At 44.6% G+C, this 27,851-nt stretch overlaps 1 protein-coding gene across 2 annotated transcripts; it reads left to right on the top strand.

Moving 5' to 3' along the window:
- The first annotated feature begins 645 nt into the window (after nucleotides 1-645).
- Nucleotides 646-24,999, top strand: CENPH (centromere protein H). Of its 2 annotated transcripts, none has more exons than XM_014571545.4 (9): nucleotides 646-766; nucleotides 3,123-3,178; nucleotides 5,856-5,904; nucleotides 10,026-10,100; nucleotides 14,404-14,460; nucleotides 15,040-15,103; nucleotides 16,553-16,604; nucleotides 17,961-18,124; nucleotides 24,837-24,999. In XM_014571545.4, the coding sequence occupies exons 1-9, from the start codon at nucleotides 675-677 to the stop codon at nucleotides 24,927-24,929; spliced, it is 702 nt and encodes a 233-aa protein (XP_014427031.3). In that variant the 5' UTR covers nucleotides 646-674; the 3' UTR covers nucleotides 24,930-24,999. The 2 variants fall into 2 exon arrangements, with proteins under 2 accessions (XP_014427031.3, XP_075788465.2); XM_075932350.2 differs by having other exon boundaries at nucleotides 650-888.
- Nucleotides 25,000-27,851: the final 2,852 nt, after the last annotated feature.

The following is a 27,851-nucleotide window of genomic DNA, read 5'->3' as shown; positions in this document are numbered from 1 at the left end:
AAATATCTTGAATGAGGTCTTAAAGCAGGCAGAGAATTACTTACATGCGTTGCTTCCTTAAAAAGATCTGTATTTAAGCAAATGACTCTTAGACCTCAAGCAGGTTTTGCACAAGCTTCACGACTAGCGCACTTAGCTGAAATGTTGCAAGTGCATTTACAAACCTGCAGCAAGCACAAAATGTTGCTACTTCTTGGTGTTCGGAAAGCAAAGTAGTATTTATGACTTCACTTGGCTAGCACAGTAAAGTGAGCTGGGTATGAAAGCTGATGAAAGAATGGACCTGAGTGGGCCAGGTCACACAATAGATTGTCTGGTCTAAAGTAAAAAACAGTGGCTGGTAAAATATGTTAAACATATTGTTCAGGTTAGCCATGGTGGAGTGGGGGCTGGACAGTGGATCCCAGAGCACAACATTGCCCACCCTGTCCCAGGAGACCTATCCCTAGACACTGCTTTGTCTACCAAATCCATGCTAGGAAGTAACCCGCTTCTCCAAGCTGGGTACTTTAAAACCAGCGCTGGAGCCACGCCCCCCACTCTACCCTGCAGGCTCGCCCCTTCCCGCGAGGACTATCCTCCCATCAGGCCTGAGAGGAGAATGCCGATTTACGAGCCCGGAAGTGACCGGATTTCTGGTCCTAGGCAGAAGTAGCCGTTGGCCGCGTTCATCGATGGCGCTGGTGACGTGCACTGCGGCGGGCGGTTTGAAGGCGTTGAGCGGTCGGGCGTTGTTGTTGCCGCGCGGATGGAGCCGCTGCAGCGAGTGAGGGACGCGTCCAAGGCCCTGGGGAAGCTGGCGGCCCCCAGCGGGTCCGTGGAGCCCGGGGCCGCCCCGGGGCTGGGGGCGGCGGCTGGCGAGAAGCTGGACCTGGGGACGCTGCTCCGGTGAGGGCCGCGGCCCGGCGCTGGGGGAGCTGTAACCCGAGTCCCTGTTACCCCAGGGACTGCGCTAGGGAATCGCGGCTGCTTTCGGGAGCCTGTTTTGGGCCGGGGCCATTGACCCACAGAAATATCAGTCGGGGCGGGGCCCCAGGCAAAGCAAAACTAAAAAGAAAACCCTCAGGGATGTGGCCTGAACTCAGCAGCAGAAAAAACGGAGGGACCCGCGAGTGAGGGCATGTAACTCAGTGCCAAGGCTCCCCTCCCCACTTCAGCCCTGGGGACGATGCCAAGGGTCAGGGCTCCCCTCCCCCGGCTTAACTCTTCTGGGGGGCCCAAGGCCCTCTTAGGCTCTGTGGTGGGGTCAAAACTGAAGGCCTCTGTGTGGGAGGGGGCTGCTGGTGGGTACGTGACATGGTGAAAGAGTGGGCTGAGGGTAGGGATGTAGTAGTGTAGTCAATTAACTGACTAACGGATAAGAAAAAGTGTATAGGTTAATACTGTAGACTACATGCATTTTCCCTCTACCCTGCCAGGAAATTTTTTAGCAGGCTGGCCAGCAGCTCAGCTCAGTCCCAGCTTACGATAAGCAAATGCTTATCGGATAGTTGAGTCGACTAGTCTATTTCCCCCACCCTTGCTGCCTCTATCAGATAGAGGCAGCAAAGTGCAGTAGAGAGGGAGTACTTCAAAGCGGCAGCACCGCATGGAGCCCATACCTGGGCTCTGTGTGGCACTTCCCCCTTTGAAACGCCACCGTGGCGTTTGCATGGGGCCTGGGGACAAATGGGGACTCCCCAGCTGATCCCAGGTTCCAGCTCACAGAGCCTGGGGTCAGCTGGGAAAATGCCCCGGGCTCCATGAGAGTGCTGCTGCTTTGAAATGCAGAAGAGCCCGTGCTGGGGACTCTTGTACATTTCAAAGCTGGCACGCTGTGTGCAGCCCCAGGCTGAGTTCCGCATTCCAGCAGTGGCTCTTGTACATTTCAAAGGAGGAATGCAGAAGTGCCTATCAACAAGTAAATTACTCAATATTTAACATCCTGAGTCTGGGACCCACCCCAGCTGTGGCTCTGCATTTAAAATATGTTGGGAGCCAGGCAGGCAGCAGCCTGGGTCAGTTCTGACTTGCACCTGGTCCAGAAGCTACGACCCCTCCTCAGATGGGCTGCTGCCACTCCGCACTGCTGCCTCTCTATCAGAGGCAGCAACGTGGGTAACAGGCAGCCACTCCACGAAGGGAGCTAGCTTTTAAACTGGGTCCCCTCACAGGCAAGTTCTCTCTGCTGATACAGAAGCAGCAGCATGGAGTGGCAGGGGGCGCCTCGGGAGTACGGCCAGAGCGCACTAGCTGCCGGCCTCACCCCCAGGGACTATAGGATAGTTGAGTAATCAATAAGAATTCATGAGGTTGACTATTCAATTAACCGATATTTAACATCCCTAGCTGAGAGAGGGTGAGGGAGGCAGCTTGGGGTGCGGAGTCTGGGAGGAAGGAAGGGTACAGGAGGCGATTGGGAGTGCAGCGTTCGAGTGGGAGGGAGGAGACAGGGAATGGAGGCACCTACCTAGTGCAGCTCTCAAGGTGTGCTGCTGGTACTACTTCTTAGCATTCCCATTGGCCAGAATTCCTGGCCAATGGGAGCAATGGGCATAGAACTTGTAAGCAGCACAGGGGATAGAACAGCTCTGTGCTACTGTACCTGGTGCAGAGCCCGCAGGCTAGATGTAGCAGCAGCTTGCCTTCATCCAGCCCACGAGGTTTGGGGCTCCCCCCAGCACTGGAGATCTTGTGTTGGCGCTGCAGCCATGGGGGAGGGCACTGAACCTTGGCAGCCCTTCACATGGCAAAAGCGCCAGCATCATCTCCCTCTGCTGCATGATGGAGGAGCCCAGAGCCTTGCAGGCTGTATCAAGGCAAGCCACAGGCTGTGTATACCCCATCCCTGCTTTAGAATAACCAATGCTGTTAAAAAAACAAAAAAAAACTCCGGAACTTGCACATGTTTTGCTGGGTATGCTGCAAAATACACTTTTAATAGTGTTTTTTGAAGAGGGCTGAAAGTATACTTCCCACAATAACAAATGTGTGGAAAGGAGGTTTTTTTAAAATGTCTGACTTCCTTTTGAGTGTTTGGGTTTTTATTGAATATATGATGTGTTGGTGTCTAGAGCCTTGGATTAATTTTTTTTAAGGTTTTAAATGTAAATATTTTTTAACTTCTCTCTTTCCTATTCTAGACTAAGAGAACAAATAAAACAGCAACTAATGGAATATAATACAACATTTCATGCAGGTTAGTCTCTTTGTTTTGCTTTCTTTGATTCCTGTCCATTAGCTTTGCAGTGATGATGGAGCCAAATGAATTCTTCTGTCACTTTCTGTTTTATATCACTTTCCTGGCTTCATTCATATTTAAACCTTTTTTTCTTTAAAAACAAGGAGGAGTCCTGTGGCACCTTAAGGACTAACAGATATATTAGGGTATAAGCTTTCATGAGTAAAAAACCACTTTGTCAGATTCATGGAGTGGAAATCACAGAGGTAGGGAGATATGCTAGTACATATATATCAAAAGAAGGGAGTTACTTATCAAGTGTAGGACCAGTGTAGGCCAATTCAGGAAGGGTGGAAGGATAGCTACTTTTAAATTCAGTTACTGATAGGGATGTTAGAGTTTAACTGGCAAACCAATAAGCATCAGTTAATGTTTTCCATTAAACTCTGCCCAGCAGCCAGCAGCAAAGCCTCTGTGGGAATGAAGCCAGCAGCCCCTACCAGCCCAGCTCCTGAGGAGTTTTCGCTGTATAAAGCTTATTTAAGCTTGGCACTTGAAAGCCCGCAGTAGGTGTAACTACTAAGATTTTTAGCAGCCACATAGTTACATTTTTAACCAATGTTTTACTTCCCTAGCTATTGAATGTCCAGGGAGGTTAAAGTGTTCTTCTATTGTTTTTTGTATGATACCTTTCTTGATGTCTGATTTGTGTCTCTTTATCCTTTGATGCAGAGATTGTCCAGTTTGGCCAATATACATGGTAGAGGGCATTGCTGCATATGATGGTGTATTAGTAGATATGCAGGTGGATGAGGCCCTGATATTATGGTTGACGTGGTTAGATATATGGACAAAGTTGGCAATGGGGTGTGTTGAGTAGGTTCCTAGTAAGGAAGTAATATTTCGATGAATTGGCTAATTGAATAGCTTTCGCCTTTTCCCCAGAGCTGTTGCTACACTTCAAAGGTAAAAGCGCTGTAGGGAGCACGGGGCCAGAAGGGAACTTAATCAGTCCCCAGACTGGCCTCAAGCTGCATGCAGCATTTCAAAGAGGCAGCGCCGCATGGAGCCTGGGGTCTGGCCCTAGGCTCCATGTGGCACTACTGCTTTGAAGCACCCCTCTTCTCCCCGCTATCCCCTGCTTCTTTCTGATAGAGGCAGTCAGGTTGGGGGGGGGGGGGAGGAGTGACTAGTTGACTAGCATGTCAACTATCCGATAAGTGTTTGCTTGTCGGCTAGTGTTTGCTTGTCGGCTAGTCGTTCACATCTCTAGTTCCTGGATGAGTGTATCTGAGATGATAGCCAGTTGGTGATAGCCAGTGGTATTCTGTTGTTTTGCTGTTTGGCCTGTCCTGTGGTAGGTGACTTCTGAGTATTCCTCTGGTTCTGTCAATCTTTTTCTTCACTTTCCCAAGTGGTTGTTTTAGTTTAAAAAATGCTTGTAGGTGTTTATCTCTGTCTGAGGGACTGGAGCATATGTGATTCATTTGCAAATTTAACATGATCGCATTAGAACTGAATAAGGACTTTAACATGATCGCATTAGAACTGAATAAGGACTTAAAATAGCTATCTCACTACAAAGACAATTTTCCCTTTCCCCATCAACTGCTGGGAGTGAGCCACATCCACCCAGATTGAATAGACATTGTTAATAATGGTCCTATACTTGAGAAGTAACTTACTCTTTTTGATTAGCTAGCACATATATAGCTACCTATGTGAATTCCACTCTGTGCATCTGACAAAATAGTTTTTATCCACAAAAGCTTATGTTCTAATGCGACCTGTTGGTGACCAGGGTCTCGACCAGTCGATCGCGAGGCGTCCTGTCCACCCCGCCCCTGTTTCCCTCTCACCGCCGAGAAGCCCCACTACCTACCTCAAGTGAAAATGGAGGTAGTGCCAGCTTCCCGGAGGTGAACAGAAGTCCTGCCGCTTAGCGCCACTTCCAGCGATTCTGAAAGTGCGCTAGTTGCTCTGCTGGGTGTACTGCGGGAGGGAGCATTGGCTCCCTGCACCGCGCAGGAGTGGTGAGACAGCCCCGGGGCAGGTGCATGCAGGGCTTCCCTGTGCTGGGGCGCGGGAGTTGGCGCCGGGGCAAGCGTGCGCGGGGCTTGCCTGCACTGGAGGGGTCAGCCCCCTGCGCCGGTGCACATGCGGGGCTTCCCAGCGCGGGGAGGGAGGGTTCGGCCCCAAGGCAGGCGTGCGTGCGCGGGGATGGGGGGTCGGTCCCGGGGCAGGCATGCACTAGTTTCCTTCTTGAAGGGGGGAATCCTGGGAGGAGGCAGATGCAGGGGACTCTCTGCCTCTACTGGCACCCTGCTCTCCAGCTACAGAACTCTGTCCCCACTCCCCTGTCTGATATTGTAATAGTAAAGTAATAAAAGATGAGAAACTATTAGTACGTGTAAATATTTTAGTTTTTGTTTACAAACAAGTTGCTTCTTCAAATTTTTATATCAAATACCTTGTTCTTGCTCTGAAAATCTAACTTCTTTGGTTGCACAGTTATAATCCTATGCCAGTGGTGCGACTTTTTTTGAATTTCACATTAGACCCTTTTCAATATCATCACAAAGTTAAAACTGTAATAAAGGCTTTCAGAAATCTGTTCAACTGAGCTTTCACATATTCTGTGTAAACAGAAATTTTTTTCAATCTAATTAACTTTAAAAATACTGTTGATTTGCAGGTGAAGAAAGCATTCCTGACCAAGCCATAGAAGAAAAGCTAATTGAAGCGTATGTCTTCTGATGATTATTTTTAACTTTTTAAAATAGGGATGAGGGGGAAACAGTCATAAGTTCTATTCTTTCTTCTCTCTTTTTAATAAGAATGTTGGATTACATATCAGAGCTTTAATTTTACTTGTGGTGTGCTTTGGGGGGAAAGGAGACACAAACTTCTCGTCCCTTAAATATTTTTTCATATGATGTGGATTCTACTCTCTCATACCCATAGTCTTCTGAGTGTTGGCTGGAGTTAAGCTAAAAATATCCAAGTGCTAAACTAAATTCCATTTATGTGCATCTATGATAGTATTTTGCCTACGCTAAGCATTCAGGCAGCAAGTTACATTTAGAATCCAAAACTACATTGAGCTTTCAGGTTAATGTGGGTTTTTTATTATTAATTATGCTTTCATACTAAAACATTTTAAAAAGAGAATGAACTCTTGTAACAGCGTGTAATCAAAATATTTCTGATATAGGAAAGCCTCACGTTACGACGGCCCAAGTTGCAACCCCCCACACTTACCACCATTTTTGTAAGTGCGGAAGGGGCCGAAACCCCTCAACTTATGTCCTCGGCCCGTATTTATGACGGTGCATGGCGCCTATCGTAAATGTGAGTTCGATTTATGATGCCCCCAACTTGCGATGCTTCCCCAGGAACTGATCATGTTGCAAGTCGGGGGCCGCCTGTATTCTCTTTAAGCGTTCAGATAAATATCAGAAACTCCACAGATGCTGTTTTCAAACAAATATTTGCAGGGTTCTACGTGTGGCCTGCAAGACATTTTGTTTACCATTGCTCTTGCACAGGATTACTGTATTCCGCTGGTTACTCACATGTGTTTTTTCCTACTGGTATTACTAAAGTGACACACATGTAAAGCCAGGGCATCTGAAGTGAGGTGCATGCTGTGAGTCCCATGCGCTCCCTCTGAATCCAATAAAAGCACTGCTATGATTTAAGGATGTGAATGATTAACTGGTGAGCATCACCCAGTGAGGTTAACCATGGCAGGCCTAGCATGCCGGTTAAGCAGTTTATCGGTTAAACATAACATTTTACCAGTTAACTGATTTGACTGGGTTTTACATCCCTATGGGTATGTCTACACTACAAAGTTAGTTCGAACTAACAGACGTTAGTTCGAACTAACTTTAATAGGCGCTACACTAGCGCTCCGCTAGTTCAAATTTAATTCGAACTAGCGGAGCACTTAGTTTGAACTAGGAAAACCTCATTTTACGAGGATTAAGCCTAGTTCGAACTAGCTAGTTCGAATTAAGGGGTGTGTAGCCCCTTAATTCGAATTAGTGGGAGGCTAGCCCTCCCCAGGTTTCCCTGGTGGCCACTCTGGCCAACACCAGGGAAACTCGTCTGCCCCCCTCCCGGCCCCGGACCCCTTAAAGGGGCACGGGCTGGCTACGGTGCCCGTGCCAGGTGCAAGCCTGCCAGCACCCAGCCAGCAGACCCTGCACCTGGCACGGATCGAGCCACCCACCCGATGCCCCCCAGCCCTCTCCCTCTTCCCGGGACCAGGCTAGCGGCTCCCGGGAGCTTGCCCAGGACCGCAAGAGGCGGGCACCCGCCTGGGCTAGTGCAGACATCGTGGACCTCATCCACGATCTCCGCACTAGGCACAGGAAAGTGGCAGGCTTGGGCAGGATAGCTGCCAGCTTGGCCACCCAGGAGCAGGTGTGCAAGAGAATCAAGGGGGTCCACTGAGACCCCCGACCCTGAGCCCTGAGCTTACAATGGCCGTCCTGGGTCAGACCAAAAATCCATCTAGCCCAGTAGCCTGTCTGCCGACAGCAGGCAGCCCTAGGGATCCTGGAGGGGATGGACCGAAGACAGTGACCAAGCCATTTGTCTCGTGCCATCCCTCTCCAGCCTTCCACAAACCTTGGGCAGGGACACCACTCCTACCCCCTGGCTAATAGCACTCCATGGACCCAACCTCCATGACTTGATCTCACTTCCTTTTAAATTCTGTTCTAGTTCTAGCCTTCACAGCCTCCTGCAGCAAGGAGTTCCACAGGTTGACTCTTTGCTTTGTGAAGAACAACTTTCTGTTACTAGTTTGAAGCCTGCTACCCATTCCTTTCCTTTGGTGTCCTCTAGTCCTTCTTTATGGGAACTAATGAAGAACTTTTCTGTATGCACCCTCTCCACCCAACTCCTGCTTTTAGAGACCTCTATCCTGTCCCCCCTCCGTCTCCTCTTTTCTAAGCTGAAAAGTCCCAGTCTCTTTAGCCTTTCTTCATATGGGACCTGTTCCCAACCCCTGATCATTTTAGTTGCCCTCCCCTTTCCCAGCCTCTCTTCCCCTCTCCCACCTCCTTTTCCCAGTCTCCCCCAGTTTTGTTCAATAAAGACAGATTCCCTTTTGGAAGACACGTTATCTTTATTTTGTACGTCAAGAAGAGGGGCTAGGTAGGGGTAAGTGGAAGGAGGTGAGGGAGGAATGGGGTACGAGCCCCCGATGGGGAGGACTGGGCTGGCTCTGCGGGCTTCTGGGGGTGGAAGCTCTCCTGCAGCCCCCCAATTGCTCCCTCTCCCCAGATGGCAGCCTGCGGCAAGTGCAGCCGGGCTGATGGCCGAGTGCTGTGATGTGCCCAGTGTGGGTAGTCCGGGCAATCCAAGCCAGGACTGCTTTGCAAGCGGGGCACCCCTGAGAACTGTCTGTCCGGGGTGGGGGTCGGGACCCTTTAAACGCAGCCCTCGGCTAGCCTGAGACAGCATCTCCACGCTCTAAGTCCTCCTCTGATGCCCTGCCGGCACTGCTTCCGGCCATCCTTAAGCCCGGTTCAGGGTCCACTTAATGTGGACATGCTAGTTCGAATTAGCAATACGCTAATTTGAACTAGTTTTTTAGTCTGGATCCGTTAGTTCGAATTAGCTTAGTTCGAATTAACGTTGTAGTGTAGACATACCCTACGATAGTTTAATCGGCACACCCTGCAAATTCTAGGTGCACAAGCAGAATTAGCAAAACTACCCTTTCCCGGGAGACTGTCTTAGTTACCACAATCCTGTGGCCCACTCACTATCCTTGGTTTCCCATCACTGAACTAGAGGATTTTTCCCTTATTAGTATTAAAGATCTGCTGCAGACAATGAAGGTAATGATGATTCTTAAAGAAAAGGTCACAAGAATACTTCACAGTAGAGCAGTATTTCCCAATTTTATTTGGCCACGGAACCCTTTTAAACTCGAAAGAATTTTGCGGAACCCCTAATAACGGCAACTGGTTTGACAGCCGAAGCTTCAACTTCGTCCAGCGCGGCGCTAGTCTATTCGTATTCAGTCACCCACGTGATCCACGCTCCCTGAGAGTGAGTACGGGGATTTATGGTGGTATATAACAGGCGATTGCACCACTGACTGACTGTATGTGCAGCGCTGAGTAGTGACATCATCGTCCCCACTCTCTGGCTATGCTGGCATTACACAGAGACACTTATTGAGGCAAACACAAATGAAAATTGTGTTCAATAAAATTCATAAATGCTTAAATATATATATTTTTTTAAATCATGAAATGTTCTTGTAATGGAATTTTCTTGCGGAACCCTTATTTTCACTTCGCGGAACTCTGGGGTTCCATGAAACACCATTTGGAAAACTGCAGTAGAGAGTCTAGGCAATAAAGTGTTGCTACCAGCTCCCTGTAGAGTTAGTTGGAGGAGGGGGAGCTGAATCTGAGTTAGTGGGTCTGAGTGATTCTCTTTAAGGCTGTTTTTGCGCAAAAACCTGTGGAGTGTCCACACCTCAATTGTTCTTTTGCACAAGTAAATCAGCAGTAACATGGCAGAACAGGGCTTTTGCCAGTGTAGGTAAACCTCCTTCTACGAGGCATAATTCCCTTTTGCACTACAGCTATTGTGAATGACCATCAGAGCTTTCTTGTGCAAGAGCATCCATACAGTGTAGACGCTCTCTTGCGCAATAGCATATCACTTTTGTGATGCGCTTTGGGATACGGATGTGCTCTTGCACAAGAAGTTTTTGCACAAAAACTCTTGTGCAAAAGGCTTCTTGCACAAGAAGCCTGCAGTGTAGATGTAGCCTTCGTGTGTAACTTGCTTGTTGTCCATAAAATTCTTCTGCTATTGCATTTGTTTTTAGTACTACAGAAGATCTGGAAAGAGAAATGGAACAAGTGAAAATCTCCTTTCACAACAAAACACTGGTGTTACAAAGGTAAAGCTTTTAAACTTTTTTCTAAAATTTTGTTTAAATAGTAACAGAAGTCCATAAACCTTTATTAATGCTGAACCCGTAAATGAGAGTTGAAAGTAACATCTGAAATGTTTGTATGGTGGTGTTGTATTTTAGGGTGCAATCCACACTAGTAAGTTGGTGTTACTACCTGCCCTGTACTTCTGTGCCCTAAATGCTTAGCTCTATGGCTCTCAGCCCAGATGCCAACAGCCAGCAAACAAGTATCCAGTATTAGTTCAGCATTCTGACCCCACCAGCAGACCTAGAACACAACTGCCCCATCCTGCTCTCCACTAGCATTGGCTAAAGGTAAATTTCTTACCAATCTCTTCATCCATGACAGACTTTCAATCACAACATTGCACAGAAGTACAAGATGCTGGTTTCTCTTGTCGTCCTAGGTGAAAAATGTATATCTAAGCAAGTTTTTCACTTATATTGAATTCCCAGAGACTTCAGTTCCCTTGGCTGCAAGAACTCTGTTCCCTTGTCTATCCAGTAATGAATGCTGTCTTTTCTTTTCTTATATCTGGCCAAACTCAGTTTTGTCTTCAGGCTCGGATGACCTCATGCTATTCTTTCTATCCTGCTGACTTCCTGTTCCGTTCCTCATTTGTATGTAAATAGGACTTCCATTGTTTTTGGCCATCCCTTGCTTAATTTCACTGGAGACAGACCATTCCCTTCCTTCATGTCAGGGAGAACATTTGTTTCTCTCTGTGTTTGATCATAGGCTTTAAAGTATAATCTCTAATTCCTCATATTATTAATATTTTGGTGAAATGCATGTATTAATCATCAATGTGGTATTGGTTATTATAAAAGACTTGTTATGCATTATTACTATATTATAAAAGTACATCATCAGTTGATTCAATTACTTATTCATTTGAGGTCTGTGCTCCTACAAGAGGCTGTCCCCACTAACTAGGTGATGGGTTTGTTTTCCTTTTATGAAAATTTTACTTTGTTGTCTCTGCCTGATGGTCAGTCTGGTCAGATAAATACATGTGTCTTTGTCTAAGGCAAGCTGGGCTTATGCATTACTTGCCAAAACCTTTTTAAGAACATAATTCTAGCACATATCCATAACTTTGTACACATCCCCATACATCATGCAGGAATATGAATGATGAGTGAGTTGTTAGTTTTCCAAGCTCTCCTTGGCTACAAATGGCGAACCACAGCTAATGGGAGCCTCGAGGCTCCGTGGCTGCAGAGCTGGTAAGTAAACAAACCAGAGCAGCTCGGTAGCAGCTTTCTCAGAGTGGGTCCGTGGACCACTTTGAGAAACACTGGTTTAAACCTTTCACCAAGCATATTCTGGTGTAAAAAGTAGTGCACTCAACTAATTTAAGTGCCAGGATTGTTTATGCAAAATTTGATTTCTGTAATTAATCGCAAAGTATGATTTTATTTTGCACAAACAAACGCTTCAAAATATATAGCTATGTCATGTCACCTTTTGGGTATATATCATAACGATAGTGTGTTAGGTGTAGAGAGTAATTTCAGGCTTGACAAGAGCTTCTGACACAGCATAAGGAATCACCAATAGGTCTCTGTCACAGGTGGCCAAAAGGAATGTAGACAAATATACCTTACTAGATGGACTTACCCGGCGTTGCTCAGGAAACCAGAGGAACAAAATTTAGGAAAGGGGGGGACCCTGAGCCAGGGATCCCCAGAACCACAGACCTTGGGAGCTGATGGCTCCTGGCCCACTCCTGACCCTCTGAGAGCAGCAGGACCCTCCTCCCCCCACGACCAAGCAGTCAGCCCCCAGGAGAACAGTACACAGTCATGCAGCCAGTAGCAAGGGGACTTCTCTTTGCAAGGTTGGCTCAGGGATCCACCTGCCCTGCCTTGGCAAGCAAAAACTCAGAGCTTACATCTAACCCCGATGGTGGAACCAGACACAGAAGAGCCCCACTCACAGTATGAACAGCAGCTAGCTGGCTTCACGGCAGTGTGATGCATCGAGGGTTTAACCCGGCCCCGCTGCCTGCGCTGCAGCAGGCACACAGATTCCTTCTACTCGGATAAGCCCAGCGAGCTGAGCAGAAAGGCTGTCCAGCTTTGGTTTTGGTTTCGGGGGGGGATGGCAGGTGGGGAGCGATCCTGGGTGGAGGGGAGGTTACATGCGGGAGGGGTGCCCCAGCTTGTGCCCAGGGCTTCAGGTGCTGCGGGGGGCAGGGCGGGTGCCTGAGGCATTGTGCGTAAGGGGGTGGGGGCACTGCGTGCCGGCGGGGGGTGGGAGAGGGTTGGTTATGTAACCTCGAGGGCGGGAGGTGGCAGGTCCCGGGAGGCTACATGCAGGAGGGATGCCCCTGCTCACGCCCAGGGCTTTTGATGCCGCGGGGGTCAGGGCCGGACCCCCGATCGGGTTCAAAAGTACCTTAAAGCCTTCTCCTGGATGAAAGGTTATCCCATACAAAATTTGGTTGCAGTAGCTCTTATAGTGTCCATGTTATTAGCGCACAAACTTACAAACATTCTCCTTTATATATTAGATAGGGTGGTACTTGGACAGATGTGGTGGAAGAAAATCAGATTCTCTGTGGGGCACAGGCTGGCAGTTTGGGAGATGGCAGGTGAGGGGTGGGGAGAAGAGGGGCGCTGTCTACGTGGGGCATGGTGACATTTAAGGAGGTGGCGGGGGAAGGGTGGGGAGGAGCGGGATGCTGTCTGTGGGGCACAAAGTGACATTTAAGGAAGTGAGGAGTGGGGAGGAGCAGGGCGCTGTCTGTATGGTGTACAGGCCAGCAGTTGGGGGTGGCAGTGTGTGAAAGAGCTGACCTCGCTCCCCCTTCCTCCTTCTCTTCCCCGCCCCTCCCCCCCCCAAGTGTCTGGCCCGGCGCCAGTTTTAACCATCAACGCCCTTTTCCACTCCCTTTTCAACGCCCTTTTTCCCTGCTCTCCCTGGGTCCATCTGCCCGCCAGTTTGCGTGCCGGCTGAGGCGCACCTGCGCCGTGAGGGGGGTCCTCCGTGTGCTGCCTCTGTGCAAGCACCCCGGGCCCAGAACAGTGGCGGCCTGGCAGCACATTGCCACCGCCGGAGCTAGTACAGGTGGGGAGGAGAGAGTGGAGCCCCTGTCACACCCTCCCACAGTACCTTAAAACCTTCTCCTGGAGGAAAGGTTATCCCATGGACAGTTTGGTTGGTCTTATAGTGTCCAAGTTATTAGAGCGCAAACATACAAACGTTCTGCTTTATATATTAAGGATAAAACAAATAATTCTCCAAACTTAAGTCATGGCAGTGACTTGATCCTGAAAAGATGCATTTTCTCATTTAGTAAGACTTTATATGAATATAAAGTTGAAGGGATTGTTAACATGAGACATTACTTGCCTGCAATGATTTATGCATGTATAGGAGAAAGTGCGGAATTAACTAATTCAGCCCAGTTGCAAAGAGGAATTCTGCTTAAGGAAGTACTGAGAAGGGGTAACCCTCAAAGGAACCAGGAAGAATTCCTGGTCCACAGATAGATAGTTTTCAGGCATAGGAAAGAAGAATCTCCAGAAGGAAGAAGACAGAAACTGTTGGGCTTACTCTGAGTTGATGAACATTCATTGGTATATCTGAGTGAGCTTCTATCTGGGGAGTGAGGATGCTTTGGAGTGACCTCGATACCATTACAACAGGGGTGGGAAACCTTTTTAGAGTCAGGGGCTGCTGACCCACAGAAAAATGGGTCCAGAGCTGCTCATAAGTAAAAAGAAAAAAAAAAAACCACCCCTCACTGACATGGCTCCCAACTGACATTCCTCCCTCACACCAGAGCCTTGGAGGGTCCAGGCTAGTAGAATTTGTGCACGGACTCCCCAGTGCTGAGAGGGAGCCCCAGGTCTTAGGAGCCAGATCAAGACAAGCTGGATCCAGTCCCCAGGCCTTAGGTTCCCCACCCCTGCATAACATAAGCCACCAAATTGTTCACTCTGCTTGTGTGTAAGACCCTTCCCCCACAATCTCTATCTATCTTGTCTATTTAGACTAAAGTTTTCTGGGTTAGAGACCATTACTCTATGTACAGGGCTTAGCACATAGGACCCTGATCTGTTAATGGCTCTAGGTGCAGGAGGGAGCATATTCTATTTTTATGGTAATTTATAAAGAGAATCCTCGGATATAATACTTTTTTGGGTATCATCATGTAAAATACATATGTACCAAATACATTAAAGGAGAATCATGTTCAGAACTCAGTTTGTCTTTCAGATTTATCTCTAGCTTTGTCATTAACTAGAAATTTTACTCTTTCCCTGTGACATGTAGGATTCAGCTTATGGATGCCCTGAGAACCAAACTTCGATATAATGATGGTGACTCAAAGTAAGGTGCTTTTTTATGAGGTAAAAGGGGGTTTGGAGGGATGAACCTGACACTCCAATCTACCTCAGTCACTTTTAATATGCTTTCCTCTTTCTGTTTATGGCTACACTGTAGTACAATTTGGTTGGGTAACTAGAAAATGGTACTAAGATGATGATGTCTGACCAGTTGGCTTGGATTCTCTTCCTTTCTATTTGAGGAGATAAGTGTTCCACTTCCATGATGCCTTCACCGTTAGCCTGAAGGAAAGAGTTCTAGTCACTTCTTAACCCAGGTCATCTTTTGCATAGTGTTGCCAGTGTTGCGTTAATGTTTAGCAAGCTCTGTGCCTTTTGCACAGAGTTAGAAGTGTTGACCATTAAACCCTGCTGATCTGCTATGAATGTAAAGAAAATATTTAATTGATATATTGAACTGTATTTAGCATAAATATGCCTACTTTTACAAATATTGAAAGCACATTATGCTTTTAATGATGCTAAAGGAACAACCTTCCCTCTAATCCCAAATAATTATGGTTAAAAAGTTCACAGTGTTAACTTTTATGGTTTGGTAATTAATTATTTATTCCTTCTTCAGGTTGATTTTGGAAACTGTAAAACACATCATAATGCTTAGTACTGCAATCCTTGAATCTCAGCAGGCAAGTATCCTTAGTATTTCTAATTATTAAATTGTTTTCAGACTTCAGTGGATTGCCAAAATAACTGTTTTTAAACATAGTTCTGAAAGGTGATCTCATTCTTTCTGGAGAAAACCCTTTGTCTAAACTGTTGACTGCCTGGGTGTAAGATTATGTTTATATTGAACATATTGTGATAAAGATAATAAATGCTGTAGATTTGTTTGAAACAGTCTGTTGGAAATTAATCTACAGAAGTTTAATAGACTGCTGTAGAGAGGAAGGGACATTAGCCAGAGCAATTTAACTGCTGGCAAGAGCCAGAAACATTAATGCATTAAAATCTGCTCTAGGAAGGGAATGCTTTTATTTTTTGTAAAGGCATTGTGTGTTCCACATTTACAGTTTGATGTAGTCTGTATTATATTTAGTCTATTATTCAAAAGATACTTTTCATAGTGCTAGTTGTAGATTCACAGATCTTACGGTAGGACTGGGTTGGATCCAGTCCCATGCTTCATTTCATCCAGTGCATAGAAAGTCTCGGTGCTACAAGTTGGAAGCCAGGAACCTCCACGTACCCCTTCAGGGCTGAGGCCATGAGTGCCTACTCACAGATATGTCCCCTCAGTTACTTTCCAGGATAATTCCTTGTCCTGCAAATGTGATCAGCTTTCCTTGTTTCTAGATTTTGCAATTGGCTGTATTAAAATGCTTATCATTTGACTGCACCTAACTTAACAAGTGATTCAGATTGTTCTGAGTAAATCTGTTTTTTACATTATTCACCACTCCACCAATTTGTCAGCTGCAAAGCAGTGATGTTATATATTCCTTCAGATCATTAATCAAATATTGAAGAGCACTGGGCCAAGAACCTCCAGAATCTTGCTAGAAACCAGTCATTAATGGAAAATCATTACAAATTAAATTTCTGAGATCTGTCTACCGGTTTTTAGTTTATCTAATACGTGCGTTACTGACTTTGTATAGTTCTATTTCTTTTAATCAGAGGATTATGTAGTAGTAAGTCAAATGCAGAACTGAAAAGCCCAGCTGGATTTTTTTCCTTATTCATGCATCACCACCTTTAACAAATATTTTGCAAACCAAATTATGCCCTTAGTTAAAACTGTGCAGCACTGTTGTGCTCCAATGTAATGAAGGGCAGAACTTGAGAACCATGAAAATGCACAAGTGGTCCTGCATTTGGAACTTAATGATTCACAAACCACAAAAAAAAGTCAGAGTAACAAAATATTTAAAAAAATCACTGACATAAACACACAATTGAATAGACAATAAGTAAGTCTGCTCAGTAAAGTCGCTTTTTACATAGATCTGCACTTTACCTCATCTTGTTCTGTTAAATGTATTTTGTGTATAGGATTATTACCTGTTAAACATAATATATTGTTAATTTGTATTTCTAATATCAAGAGGTTATAAAATCCTTTTTCTTAAACACAGCAAGCACGTGAGTTGGAAGAAAAACTGAATGAGATTAAAAAAAGGAGATTTGGTAAGCATATATTACTGCTTATAGGCTTGAACTTCCATACATGGGGTGCCCTTAATCCAGGAACACTCATGGTACAAAGGAGGAAATAGCTCTTTGTACTGCCATTCCCCCTCTCCTCCAGCTGGGGGAATGGCAACGCAGCGATGCACTTTCCTTGAAGCTTTTCCCTGCCAATCCTAGAGCGGCAAGGGCGGTGCCTGGAAGCAGCAGAGCGCGCTGAGTTTGCCAGGTCAGGGAGGGTGCTGTGGGATATGGACATGGGGATGGCCCCACCTCCATCTCCATCCTGCCCAGACCCTGCAGCGCCCTTCCTAGCCCAGCAAAATCTTTACTCTGGCATACCCTGTTTCCTGGCGTTGCTAGATTAAAGAGGTTCAAATGTATTGTTTTGCATGGGTATCGGGTGAAAGCCCAGCTGGGGAAGGCAAGCCCCAGCCCCCTCCCTTCTGCCCAAGGCTTCACCCCTGGACCCCCACCTACTCTGAGTCAGCCCTTCTTGGTGGCCACATGGAGAGCTGGGGCTGCTGCGCTGTGGCCTCAGCCCTCCCCGATGGCCAGGGGGAGCAAGGCTTCTGTGCTGCAGCCCTTTCCTTCCCCGCCAGCGGCCCCAGCCTTAAGACAGTCAAGTGTGTAGGGAGTTTTGCTACCTTCTGTATCTTTCAGACTGTAAGCTCAAACTTTTGTGACCAGCTTTAAAAAGTGTCTTCTGACAGCCACATGCAACAGCTTGTATAACTGTAAAACTCCAGTCTAGATGTAAAACTTCCTAAAAATTAACTGTGATGTGTACATGGAAAGTGATCTGGTATGTTGAATGTCTGCATGAAAACGGGACAGGTACTATGATTTAAAAACAATAGACTGGAGAGATTCAAAATGCAGCTTTATTTTACAGTTTTCTATTAAACCTCATTTTAGTGTGCTTTAGTACAACAAACCCTTATTACAATACTTCTTTACATACCATTTTATCACTTTACCTCTGTTTTTGCAGAATGGGAAAAGTCTGATCCATAAAGATATTTAGTAGTGTAGATTTTGGGAGTGGGAGGAGAGCAGATGAAAAGAGAATTGTTGTAACATGCCTACATGACTGGGCCCAGGGTTCAATATGATTTCTTTAAAACCATTCTTAAACTAAATTACTATATTGCATGTAGATCTTTACAAATATAGTGGGAGGGGTTTCCAAACTCTTCCTGGAATAATCTCTTCACAGAATCATAAAAAATTAGAGTGATCAAAATATATTAAGTAAGATGTGACATTTTGCCAGTCCAGGAGTTGTTCCCTGCAGTATATTTTCTAGAATTTTGTGCAGTCTAGTTCTAACTTCATTTTCTATTAACTGAATAGCACTAAAGCAAGCTGGAGAACACACATTGCTACAGATACACACTCTGAAGAAAAAACAAAAAGAGGAACTAGAGGGCATGGAAGTGGGTGAAATGTTAAAGAGAGTATGTAGAAACTTGCAAAAAGAAACACAGATGACTACATTAATTCAAAATATCTTCCAGGTAACTTAATCTGTTGCTTTGAAAATAAGACAAATTTGTAAGTCTTATTTCTATTGTCTCAACCAAACACAATTTATGAACTCTCTGTAGCACCTGCTTTGATGGTGGATATTTACTTGAGAGAAATACTACACAATCTCTAAAAAAAAAAAAAACAGTCTTCTGATTAATTTACTTTTTTAAAATTGTAATGTTTATAAGTGAAAACTAGACTGCATGTAAATATGATTTTGGTATTTTAAAGACTGAGAATCTGAAACTGTCTTAATTGTTTTTGAGCTATTACTTATTTGTAGAAATGATGTGTACCAGATTTTTATCCATTTGTTATCCCTTTTCTGATACTTAAAGATATGATGGATCTCTGGAAGAATCCCAATAAGGAATGAACATGGGATTAAAAGCCTAGGGGGGCAGAATGGGAAGGAGCATGTTTTGAAGGGTTTGCTATTAAGAGGAGAGACTGATGACTATTCTCTCATTCTGTAAAGATGAGTGGCACTGCACAAAATGTCAAAGGGAGTCCCATACACGTGTGTATTGCTATCCTATGTTTACCAGAGGTTGATGTGGATGTTAGCATTGCATTAGTAACTCCATAGTTAAGTATGAGAAGGTACTTCGATTCTAAGGTCCTGATCAAGAACCCACTGAAGTCAAGAGAGATTGCCATTGTCTTCAGGAGGCTTTGGATCAGGTCATAAGTACCTATTTTCTTGTGTGGTTCTGCATATGTCCACTTGGGGTACTGTGCCACCTTGTGGTGCCTTGCTGAAACACTCTAGCAGCATCAGCTAGAGCATGGGTTCCCAAACTGGGGTGCATGCCCCCCTGGGGGGCGGGGCACGAGGCAACTCAGCCTCACCCACCCCTGTCAATCCCACCCCAAGTTTTGCTGCTATTTTTTGGGGAGGGGAGACATGAGGGTTTCTCAAAAATCAAAAAGGGCATGATGTGGAAAAGTTTGGGAACCACTGAGCTAGAGCCATGGTTCTTAACCTGTCTCTTAGTCTGTAAACTATCTAAGGGGTACACTTAGACTGAAAGACTTTGAATTCTGTTCAGTCTGTTTTCCGTCTATTATATATATCCAGATAATAGATTTCCAAAGGGATCTGCACTTCCATCTGAAAATATTTAGGGGTTTTCAATGAAATTTTTGAGAACCACTGAGTTAGAGCACTTTTTTGCTACCTGACCCTTCCTTCAGCATCACTGATGTGTACTGAAGGCAATATTTTAGGGGCAGTGCCATCCAACTGATGTGAATCTCTTCAGTCTCATGGCTGGATTCTGGGAAGATGGCTAGGCAGGAAAAGTACCCCTTAAATCCAGCTTCTCCTGTTTCTTTATAACATGGATCTGAAAAAGAATCACTGACTAAACGAACAGCTCAACACTATTGAGAGAAGATGCTTCAGTGAATGCCTGGGTAATTTATCTCCTGGGTGTTTAATCTGCCAGATCTTTACTTCTAGACCCATAAACATAGGAAGACTCACCTTCAGCTCCTTCTGAAGGAACACCTTGAGGCCAGACCTTCTGGATCTAAACAGTCCCATTGATTCAACATTTCTCCAAAAAAGGTCAGTTTTGGTGTGTATGGCACCTTAACAGCAAAGGATTGGAAATTTCTAAGAGGCTGCATCCACAGTCGGATTTGAGGATACACTAGTGGTGCTAGAGGAGTGGTAAAGAGACAGTTTGGCCTTTCTCATCAATATCATACCTCATGTCTTACAGCTTTCCCCATCAGGAAGCCAACATTAGAAGATGTGGGGTGGGGTCATTTTACAGATCCTCCTATTCTCCCTCTTCCAAGAACCACTGGATGTTCTCCATATAAAAGACAATTTCCCATATCTACTGCTGGATCTTTTGTCCCTGGTTCACTATCTCTGATCCAGACCCATATTTTTACCAAGAGGGAAACGGAGGAAAAATGCAGAGACTAACCATGTGATTGGGACATGCCTTTAGTTCTCCCTCTTCCTCTTAATATCCCACATCCTAGTTGCTAGGGAGACTGGTAGCACTGGGACCAATGATTGTACTGGGGGCCACCTCAGGAATTTTTTCAGCTATTTTTCCACATGGATGGAGAGGTAATGTCTCATCTGTGAAGGATGCAGAAGTCCAGAGATACTCTGATTTGACTCTTCCAGCTCTATTGATATTACAGGCAATGATTCATACAGTTTTGTCCAAGGGAGAAGAGGAGGAAGTGGTAGCTCCCCTCTTTTAACAGAAGCAGATGGATATAGATTATGAATCAGATATATCACCTGACGAACGTGAGGGTAATTTCAGCCTCTTCTCCATCTGAAGACTCTATGCAGTTCCACAATCTATCTGTAGATTAACTCTACCTGAAGTACCTTTTGGAAGAGACTTCTTGCTTGGTATTCAGTGTCTTTGGTGCTAACAGCTAAGAGTAGGATATCCTTACCCATCATGGATGGACTGCTATAGCCAGACAGACCTAGTTTGTCTACTGTTGCATCATTAGCCCATCGTCAAAAAAGCAGATGACTGTTCCAGATACCTTCTGAAGGTTTATCTTATGTTTGTGCCTACCTGTGTTCAGTTCCTTGGTTGTAAGTGTTGCCAACAAAAACACAAGAAAAGTGAGCAGATGCACTCCATACCTGCTGATTAAAAAAGGGCAAAAAGATCAAGTTGTCAGGGAGAAATGTGTTCTCTTCCTCATTCCTCTGTATTAGGGTAATGAAGTATGCAATCATGGCCCATTAGCAATTCCATTTATTGGGTGGGATTTTTTTTATTTTTATAGGACCTGCTGGATGACAGAAAAAGTTGGCTAATGCCTTCGTAGTAGAAAGACAAAATGTAGCTAAACATTTTATTTGAGCTGTTTCTGATATTTCAGACTCTGCTGCAAGAACTGTCATCTGTGACCAAAAGGAGATTAGCATGGCACTGTTCCTTCTCCTTAGCTATGGACACTAATTTCAAAGACCTCTTTTTTTGAAGGGGGCAGTTGGTTTAGTGGGAAAAACCAAATGAGTTACTACAAAAATGTAACAGATGAGATTGGTGGCTTATAGTCCGGGTCTCAATCCCTCTCCTACAAGGAAGCCCTCCTTTCCTTTTTAAGGTACCAAAAGCCATCCTGCCTGCAGTCCTCGTTGTCCTATTTTTTAAGAGATGATAGACCTCAGCAATACTAGCACCCAGCAGTTTCTCAGAGTCAGTTTGAAAAAAGCTTTTCAAATCGAGGTTTAAATCTAAACAGTCCACTGCACCATTAGCTTCCTCATCAGGAAGCTTCAAGCCCCAGTTTTGACGAGAGGCAAGAGTCAAAAACCAGTCAACTTGTAACAAGGTGTGCAGTATTGTTGGGGATGGTGTTCCTGATAGCCTGTAATCTGTCTTCATGTGGAATGTTGGTGTAAAGAGCTTCTACATCCATGGTTGCAAGGATGGTATTTTCAGGTAGATTACCGATGTTTTGTAGTTTCCTTAGGAATTCAGTGGTGTCACAAAGCTAGGAGTGCAGGTAGCATAAAGTCTGAGGGAGAGAGTCAATATAGCCAGATAATCCTATAGTAAGCATGCCAGTGCTTGAGATGATGGGTCGTCTGGGATTTCCAGGTTTGTGTATCTTGTGTAGAAGATAGAAAACTCCTGGTTGTGGATTTGGGGGGGATTAGTTACAGAGCTCTGCGACTTTGTCCTCACCCACAACTACTTCCAATTCAGAGACAATTTGTATCTTCAAGTCAACGGCACAGCCATGGGCACTCTCATGGCAACACAATATGCCAACATCTTTATGGCTGACCTTGAGCAACATTTCCTCAGCTCTCGCCCCCTAGCACCTTTACTCTACTTAAGTACATCGATGACATCTTCATCATATGGACCCATGGGAAAGAGACCCTTGAAGAATTTCACAAGGATTTCAACAAATTCCACCAAACCATCAACCTCTGCCTGGATCAGTCCACATGAGAAATCCACTTCCTTGACAATACACTACAATTAAATTATGGAAAAATTTCCACCACCCTATACCAGAAACCTACTGACCGCTACACTTACCTTCTTGCCTGTAGCTTCCATTCCAGCCACATTTCTCAATCTATTGTATACAGCCAACCCCTAAAATGCAACTGGATTTGCTCCAATCCCACAGACAGAGATAAACACCTACAGGAGCTATATAGAGTATTCTTAAAACTGAAATACTCACCCGGAGAAGTGGAAAAAACAGATCAACAGAGCCAAAAAAGTACCCAGACATGAACTTCTTCAAGGCAGGCTCAAAAGAGAAAACATTAAAATTCCACTTGTCATCACCTACAGTCCACAACTTAAACCCCTCCAACGCATTATCAACAATCTACAACCTATCCTGGAACATGACCCCTCACTCTGAGGCCTTGGGGGGAAAGGCCAGTTCTCGCTTACAGACAACCCCCTAACCTCAAACAAATTTTTTCCAGTAACCAGGCAACACACCTCCATCATAATCAACCAGGAACCCACCCCTGCAATCAGCCCCGGTGCCAACACTGCCCACACATCTATACCAGCAATTTCATCACTTGACCCAACCACATCAGCCACCAAATTAGGTTCATTTAACTGAACATCCACCAATGTGATCTATGCCATCAAATGCCAGCAATGCCCCACTGCAATGTATATTGGCCAAACTGGACATCTCTGCGTGAAAGAATTAATGTCCGATATCCAAAAAGTCAGTACAAAAAAACCTGTTGGAGAATATTTTAATATTCCTGGACACTCATGAATGGATCTCCAAGATGCAATTTTGTTTCAGACCAATTCCACAAGCCAAATCCACAGAGAAGGGTTGGAACTTAACTTCATTCACAAGTTTAATTCTTATTCAAATGGTATGACCTGGGATATTGGATGGCTCACACATTATCTTCCACTGTTAATGACTTAACCAAACAATGAAGGTGCTAACTGTTCTTTATCAGCCTCTTGTAATTATTTAGTCTTTAAGGGTACGTCTAGACTACAGGCTTCTGTCGACAGAAGTTTTGTTGACAGATACTGTCAACAAAACTTCTGTCGACAAAGAGCGTCTAGACTACATTGAGTTCTGTCAACAAAGCAAGCTGCTTTGTTGACATGGTAGTGTAGACGCAAAGGACAGTTTACATGCAATAACACCTTCTGTCGACAGAAACTCTGTCGACAGAAGGCATTATGCCTCATAAAAGGAGGTTTACCAGCGTCGACAAAACTGCTGAGTTCTGTCGACGTTATGTCAACAGAACTCAGCGGTAGTGTGGACGCAGGTATAGTTTTGTCGACAAAAGTCCACTTTTGTCGACAAAACCCTGTAGTCTAGACACACCCTAAGGTACTACTAGACTAATTGTTGGGGTTTTTTTAGTTTTTCCTGTTACAGACTAACTTGGCTACCCCTCTGAAGCTTATATACTCACTGTCCCTCTTTTCCGTCCCCCCCCCACACACACACTTTTTTTTCTTTCTGCCCACCTCCTCCCCCTCCCTCCTTCCCTTATTTCTTGGGTCAAGATTATTCTTTATGTAACTTGTTCCTTGAGCAGTGTTGCACATATCTATTCCACAACCCATTCTTTGTGCCCTTTCTATTGGAGCTATTCTGGTAGGAAGGAACAAAGACGATTTGGGGGTAGCACAACTTGCTATGCCTGTGCAGTGTGCATGATACAGCAGAGGGTGCTCAGGCTTCTCCATCAGGTACTGCGAAGGGTAAAGCCTCACTAGCTGCACACTGGAGCGCACAGACATGTACAGTGGAACATCTTTTGAAGCAAACAAGTAAAAATAGTTACTAGCCTCAGTTTGAGATGGCTCTGTATGTTAACACTTCCCACCCACTTTACTCTCTCTGTCAGAGACAGTGTTTCATTCTGTGTGTCTGGCTTTGTGGTGAAAGGAATTGAGGTGGGGAAGGAGCTCAGCCCCCATATATAGCCTTGCCCTCAATACTTCATTGATACTGAAAGGAGGATAGGGGTGGGAGATGAAAGTTCTCTAGCTGATGCTGCTAGAAGGTTCTACCACAAGGTGGCACAATACTGCAAGTGTGATTATACTGAATTAGGTACAAGTTGCAAGTAAGTAACCTTCATTTTTGTAAGCACTTGAATATTACTGGTATTTGAGAGGAGACCCTTTGGGTTGAAATTAATACAGGTTGAGCCTCTCTGGTCTGGCAATATCGGTGGTTCAGCATGATTTTAGCCAGATGTCCACTTATGATGGGTGTGGTCAAGCTTCCCACAATCCCATAAAGTTGGTTTACAGCCACCAGTCCTGTATTCAGTATTTTGTGCTGTTTTTTAGCTCTAATTTACTCCTAAACATCTTCTAAGAGCTCAGTAAGAAGTGGGAGTGTCGGTAATGCTGGTAAACAATACTGACCTCCCATGGTCCAACAAATTCTCTGGTTTGGCATTGGTCATGTCCCAAGAGTGCTGGACTAGAGAGGTTCTTCCTACTCCCAGCACCAAAATCATATACAGTGTTTAAACAACATTTTCTGTGTTTTGAATGATTAAAACTTGAGATTTTTCAGTTCCTTGTTTGAGCTTTAAAAAAAAATAACTTGGGCAACTTCTTAAGTGACAAAGTAGGCCTTTAACATTTTAGGTTTTGTTGTTTTTTTTTAACTGGTTTTCCTGTAGAATTTAAACTAATTATATTTGTCTTATTACAGAGCATCATTTTTGGCAGTAAAGTCAACTGGGCAGAGGATCCTATTTTAAAGGCAATTGTTCTACAACTTGAGAAAAATGTGAACAGTATCTGAATAAGCCAAAGAGTCTTTTTAAGCTATAGTTTTTATATAATATGCACCAATAAACCAGCGTTCAACTAGACTGACAAATGTAATAATAGCAAGACATCTTAAGAGACTTTGAAAACAGGACCTTTCTACAAAGGCTTTTCTTCTGCTCTAGTGATTCAGATGTACAATTACACAGTTGTTGGTGTAAAATGAAATCATTATTTTAATAACCTAGATTGTAACTTTACAGTCTGACCTGAGATAAAGGGCAGTTTGTAGTTGCTCAACCCTAGGAGCTATCCAGGGAGCGGAATGCAGATATCTCAATCCTGTCTGTCCCTCCATATCTCCACTTCAAGAAGCACAATCATCCTCTACTAACTGGCACACTGAAGGGTGGAACCACTACTCTGGTCTCTTTCTCTTCCCCCTGTCCCCCCTGCTCCCCCGCCCCCGGTCAGCCGATGGTCAGGGCAGTGTGTGTGTGTTACACCCGAGTCTTTAACTGCTAGGACACAAGGCCCCATCGCAGTGGGCAGCCTAGGGAGGCTGACGGGCGCCCCAAGAAGTTTAACATCCGTGTCTCTTACCGCTAGGACCAGGGTCCCGTCGCGGCGGGCAGCCAACAGACGCCCCAGAGTTTATAGGAAGAGCTTATTACATCTCAGATTTTAACTGCTAGGATACAGGATCCCTTCGCAGCGGGCAGCCTAGGGAAGACTGAGAGATGCCCCTACGGATCTGTCCCCTGGAAGCGACATGATCCAAACGCCCAGCTCTTCCTATATCTATCCCTTAAGACTGGCTGAAGTTCTTTTAAATTGTGTTTGGTTCTGTTACAGCAACTGAAGGAGTCAGGTTAAAGCTTAAACAGTTACAGGTTTATTAAAGAAGCTTATAAATCATATGGTTACAATGGCTATTGCTCTATTCTTAACTGCTAGCAAATATAGATCTTAAAAATGGTTACAAAGAAAATAAAGATAGAAAATAGAAATAATGGTACCAAGTGACAGCTTAATCTTTAAAGAGCTCTAAGTCTATGTGTACACTTAAGACAAAGGACCACATCCAGGTACAATTTTTACCCCCTTCTTTGCTTCTCTACTCCAGCGGGTCAAGCCAGGGCCGGTCCCTCAATTCCTAGGAAAGACGAATACGAGGTGGGCATCCCCATGGAACCGCAGGAGGCCAATCACCTAACCCGACCAGCAGATACTTTGGGTGTCAATCTATCATCTAAGTGTGCTGCTGGACCCATCTTTATACCCATAGGGGCTCGTATCCTCTTTCTTAACTAAGATGCTAAATCATGTTGGTCCATTTTTGTGACACCAGTTCTTACAAGCAAGTTTCAACTTAATTTACACTTGCAAGAGAGAGAACTAAATTGTGAGTACTGGACATTTTTTTTTACTGGGCGAGAGATTCCCCGCCCCACGGACGGCTGTGTATTCGTATCAATATGGGTTTCAGTCAAGGGCACTCCTCAGCAGCCTCTTGGTCAGCAATTGGCATATCTCTGTTTACAGCCATTCAGGGTTACAGCAGCCTGCATATCCGGTCCTTCTGTTCAAGGCTTTTACTGCTCTGTATGCTCCAGGCAAGCAAAAATGGATGTTACAGGGGGGTTCCTGTCTAGCTACACTCCCCCCACCTCCCCCATCTTCCTGGCTGGGAGTGGGAGTAGCAGTTCCTCTGGTGCTGTTCCTCCCTGAAGTGTGACTCTCACTGTAAGAGAGCAGAGAGGCAGCTCACAACTCTTATTTTCTGTATGCTTTCCTGAAGCCATGTCCCAGTACTGCATATTGTGAAAATACTAATCAGACATAGGTTGTGTAGTCAGTGTTTACAAAGGCTGCCATTGATAACTAATGTAACACTTTGGCCAAAAGTGTTTGTGTATGATTTTAAACTTTTAAAAAAGTTGTTATGCTCATTTTTATTTTGTATGACTTCAAAATGATAATCAAAACCAACAAAGCTGTGCTGTGTCTGCTACTGGAGCTCTCTAACATCAGCTTCAGTACATTTTCTGTCCTGAATCACTAACAGCCAACACACAGAATATGGGAGTTGTGCATGTGGAATTTTCATATAGGCCTTCATTCCAAACTTAAAAGAAAATTAAGTAAAAAGTAACATTGGTTTGGGGAAATGCATTTAATTAATGCAGGTAACAAATTCAAAGATGTGGTCTGAAGCTGGGGATAAAACTCTTAAGATGAAAATGTGGCTTCTGTTTTTGTCAAACTCCAAAAAGCAAAAATAGATAAAACTATATACTGTAGTTTTAAGTCTATTTCTTAGTAATAACCTTAATAAAATGACTCTGACTGCTTCTTTCATATGAATCTTGCAGTTCTTCAGAACTGGTGATCATATTAAATGACAGCTGAAAAGAAATTCATTATCTTCCATTGTTATAGCTGATTCTATTGATCCTAGAATAATATATGAGAAGGCAAATGAGGAAATGTCTTTCTTTTCTCCCTTGGACTAGTGTTTTCTGGTGAAAGGTAACAGACATGCAAAAGAGCTCAGAGTAGCTCGAAAGCTTTTCCCTTTGTCAAAGTCAGACACAGGACTCACAGATTTGTCAGACCGCTCTGTTTATTAGCAAAGCCCTTCTGCTAATACACCCAGAAAATGTGAGCACCATACAAGGCTCAAACCCATTGATTTATACAGACAAAAGAAAGCCAAATTAACAAGATTACAAAAGACAAAACTCACACGATTCCCATGAGACGAGTCACGTATCTTCATTTCTATATCAAGCCTAAGCAATCTCCTGTCCATATATCCCTGGTTATCTCAATTACTTTCTAACACCTAGGCTACGTCTAGACTGGCATGATTTTTCGCAAATGTTTTTAACAGAAAAGTTTTCCGTTAAAAGCATTTGCGGAAAAGAGCATCTAGATTGGCACGGATGCTTTT

The sequence above is a fragment of the Pelodiscus sinensis genome, chromosome 6, assembly GCF_052426305.1.
Source record: "Pelodiscus sinensis isolate ZL-2025 chromosome 6, ASM5242630v1, whole genome shotgun sequence".
In the NCBI taxonomy this organism is placed as follows: Eukaryota; Metazoa; Chordata; order Testudines; family Trionychidae; genus Pelodiscus; species Pelodiscus sinensis.
This window is presented reverse-complemented; position numbering and strand designations above follow the sequence as displayed.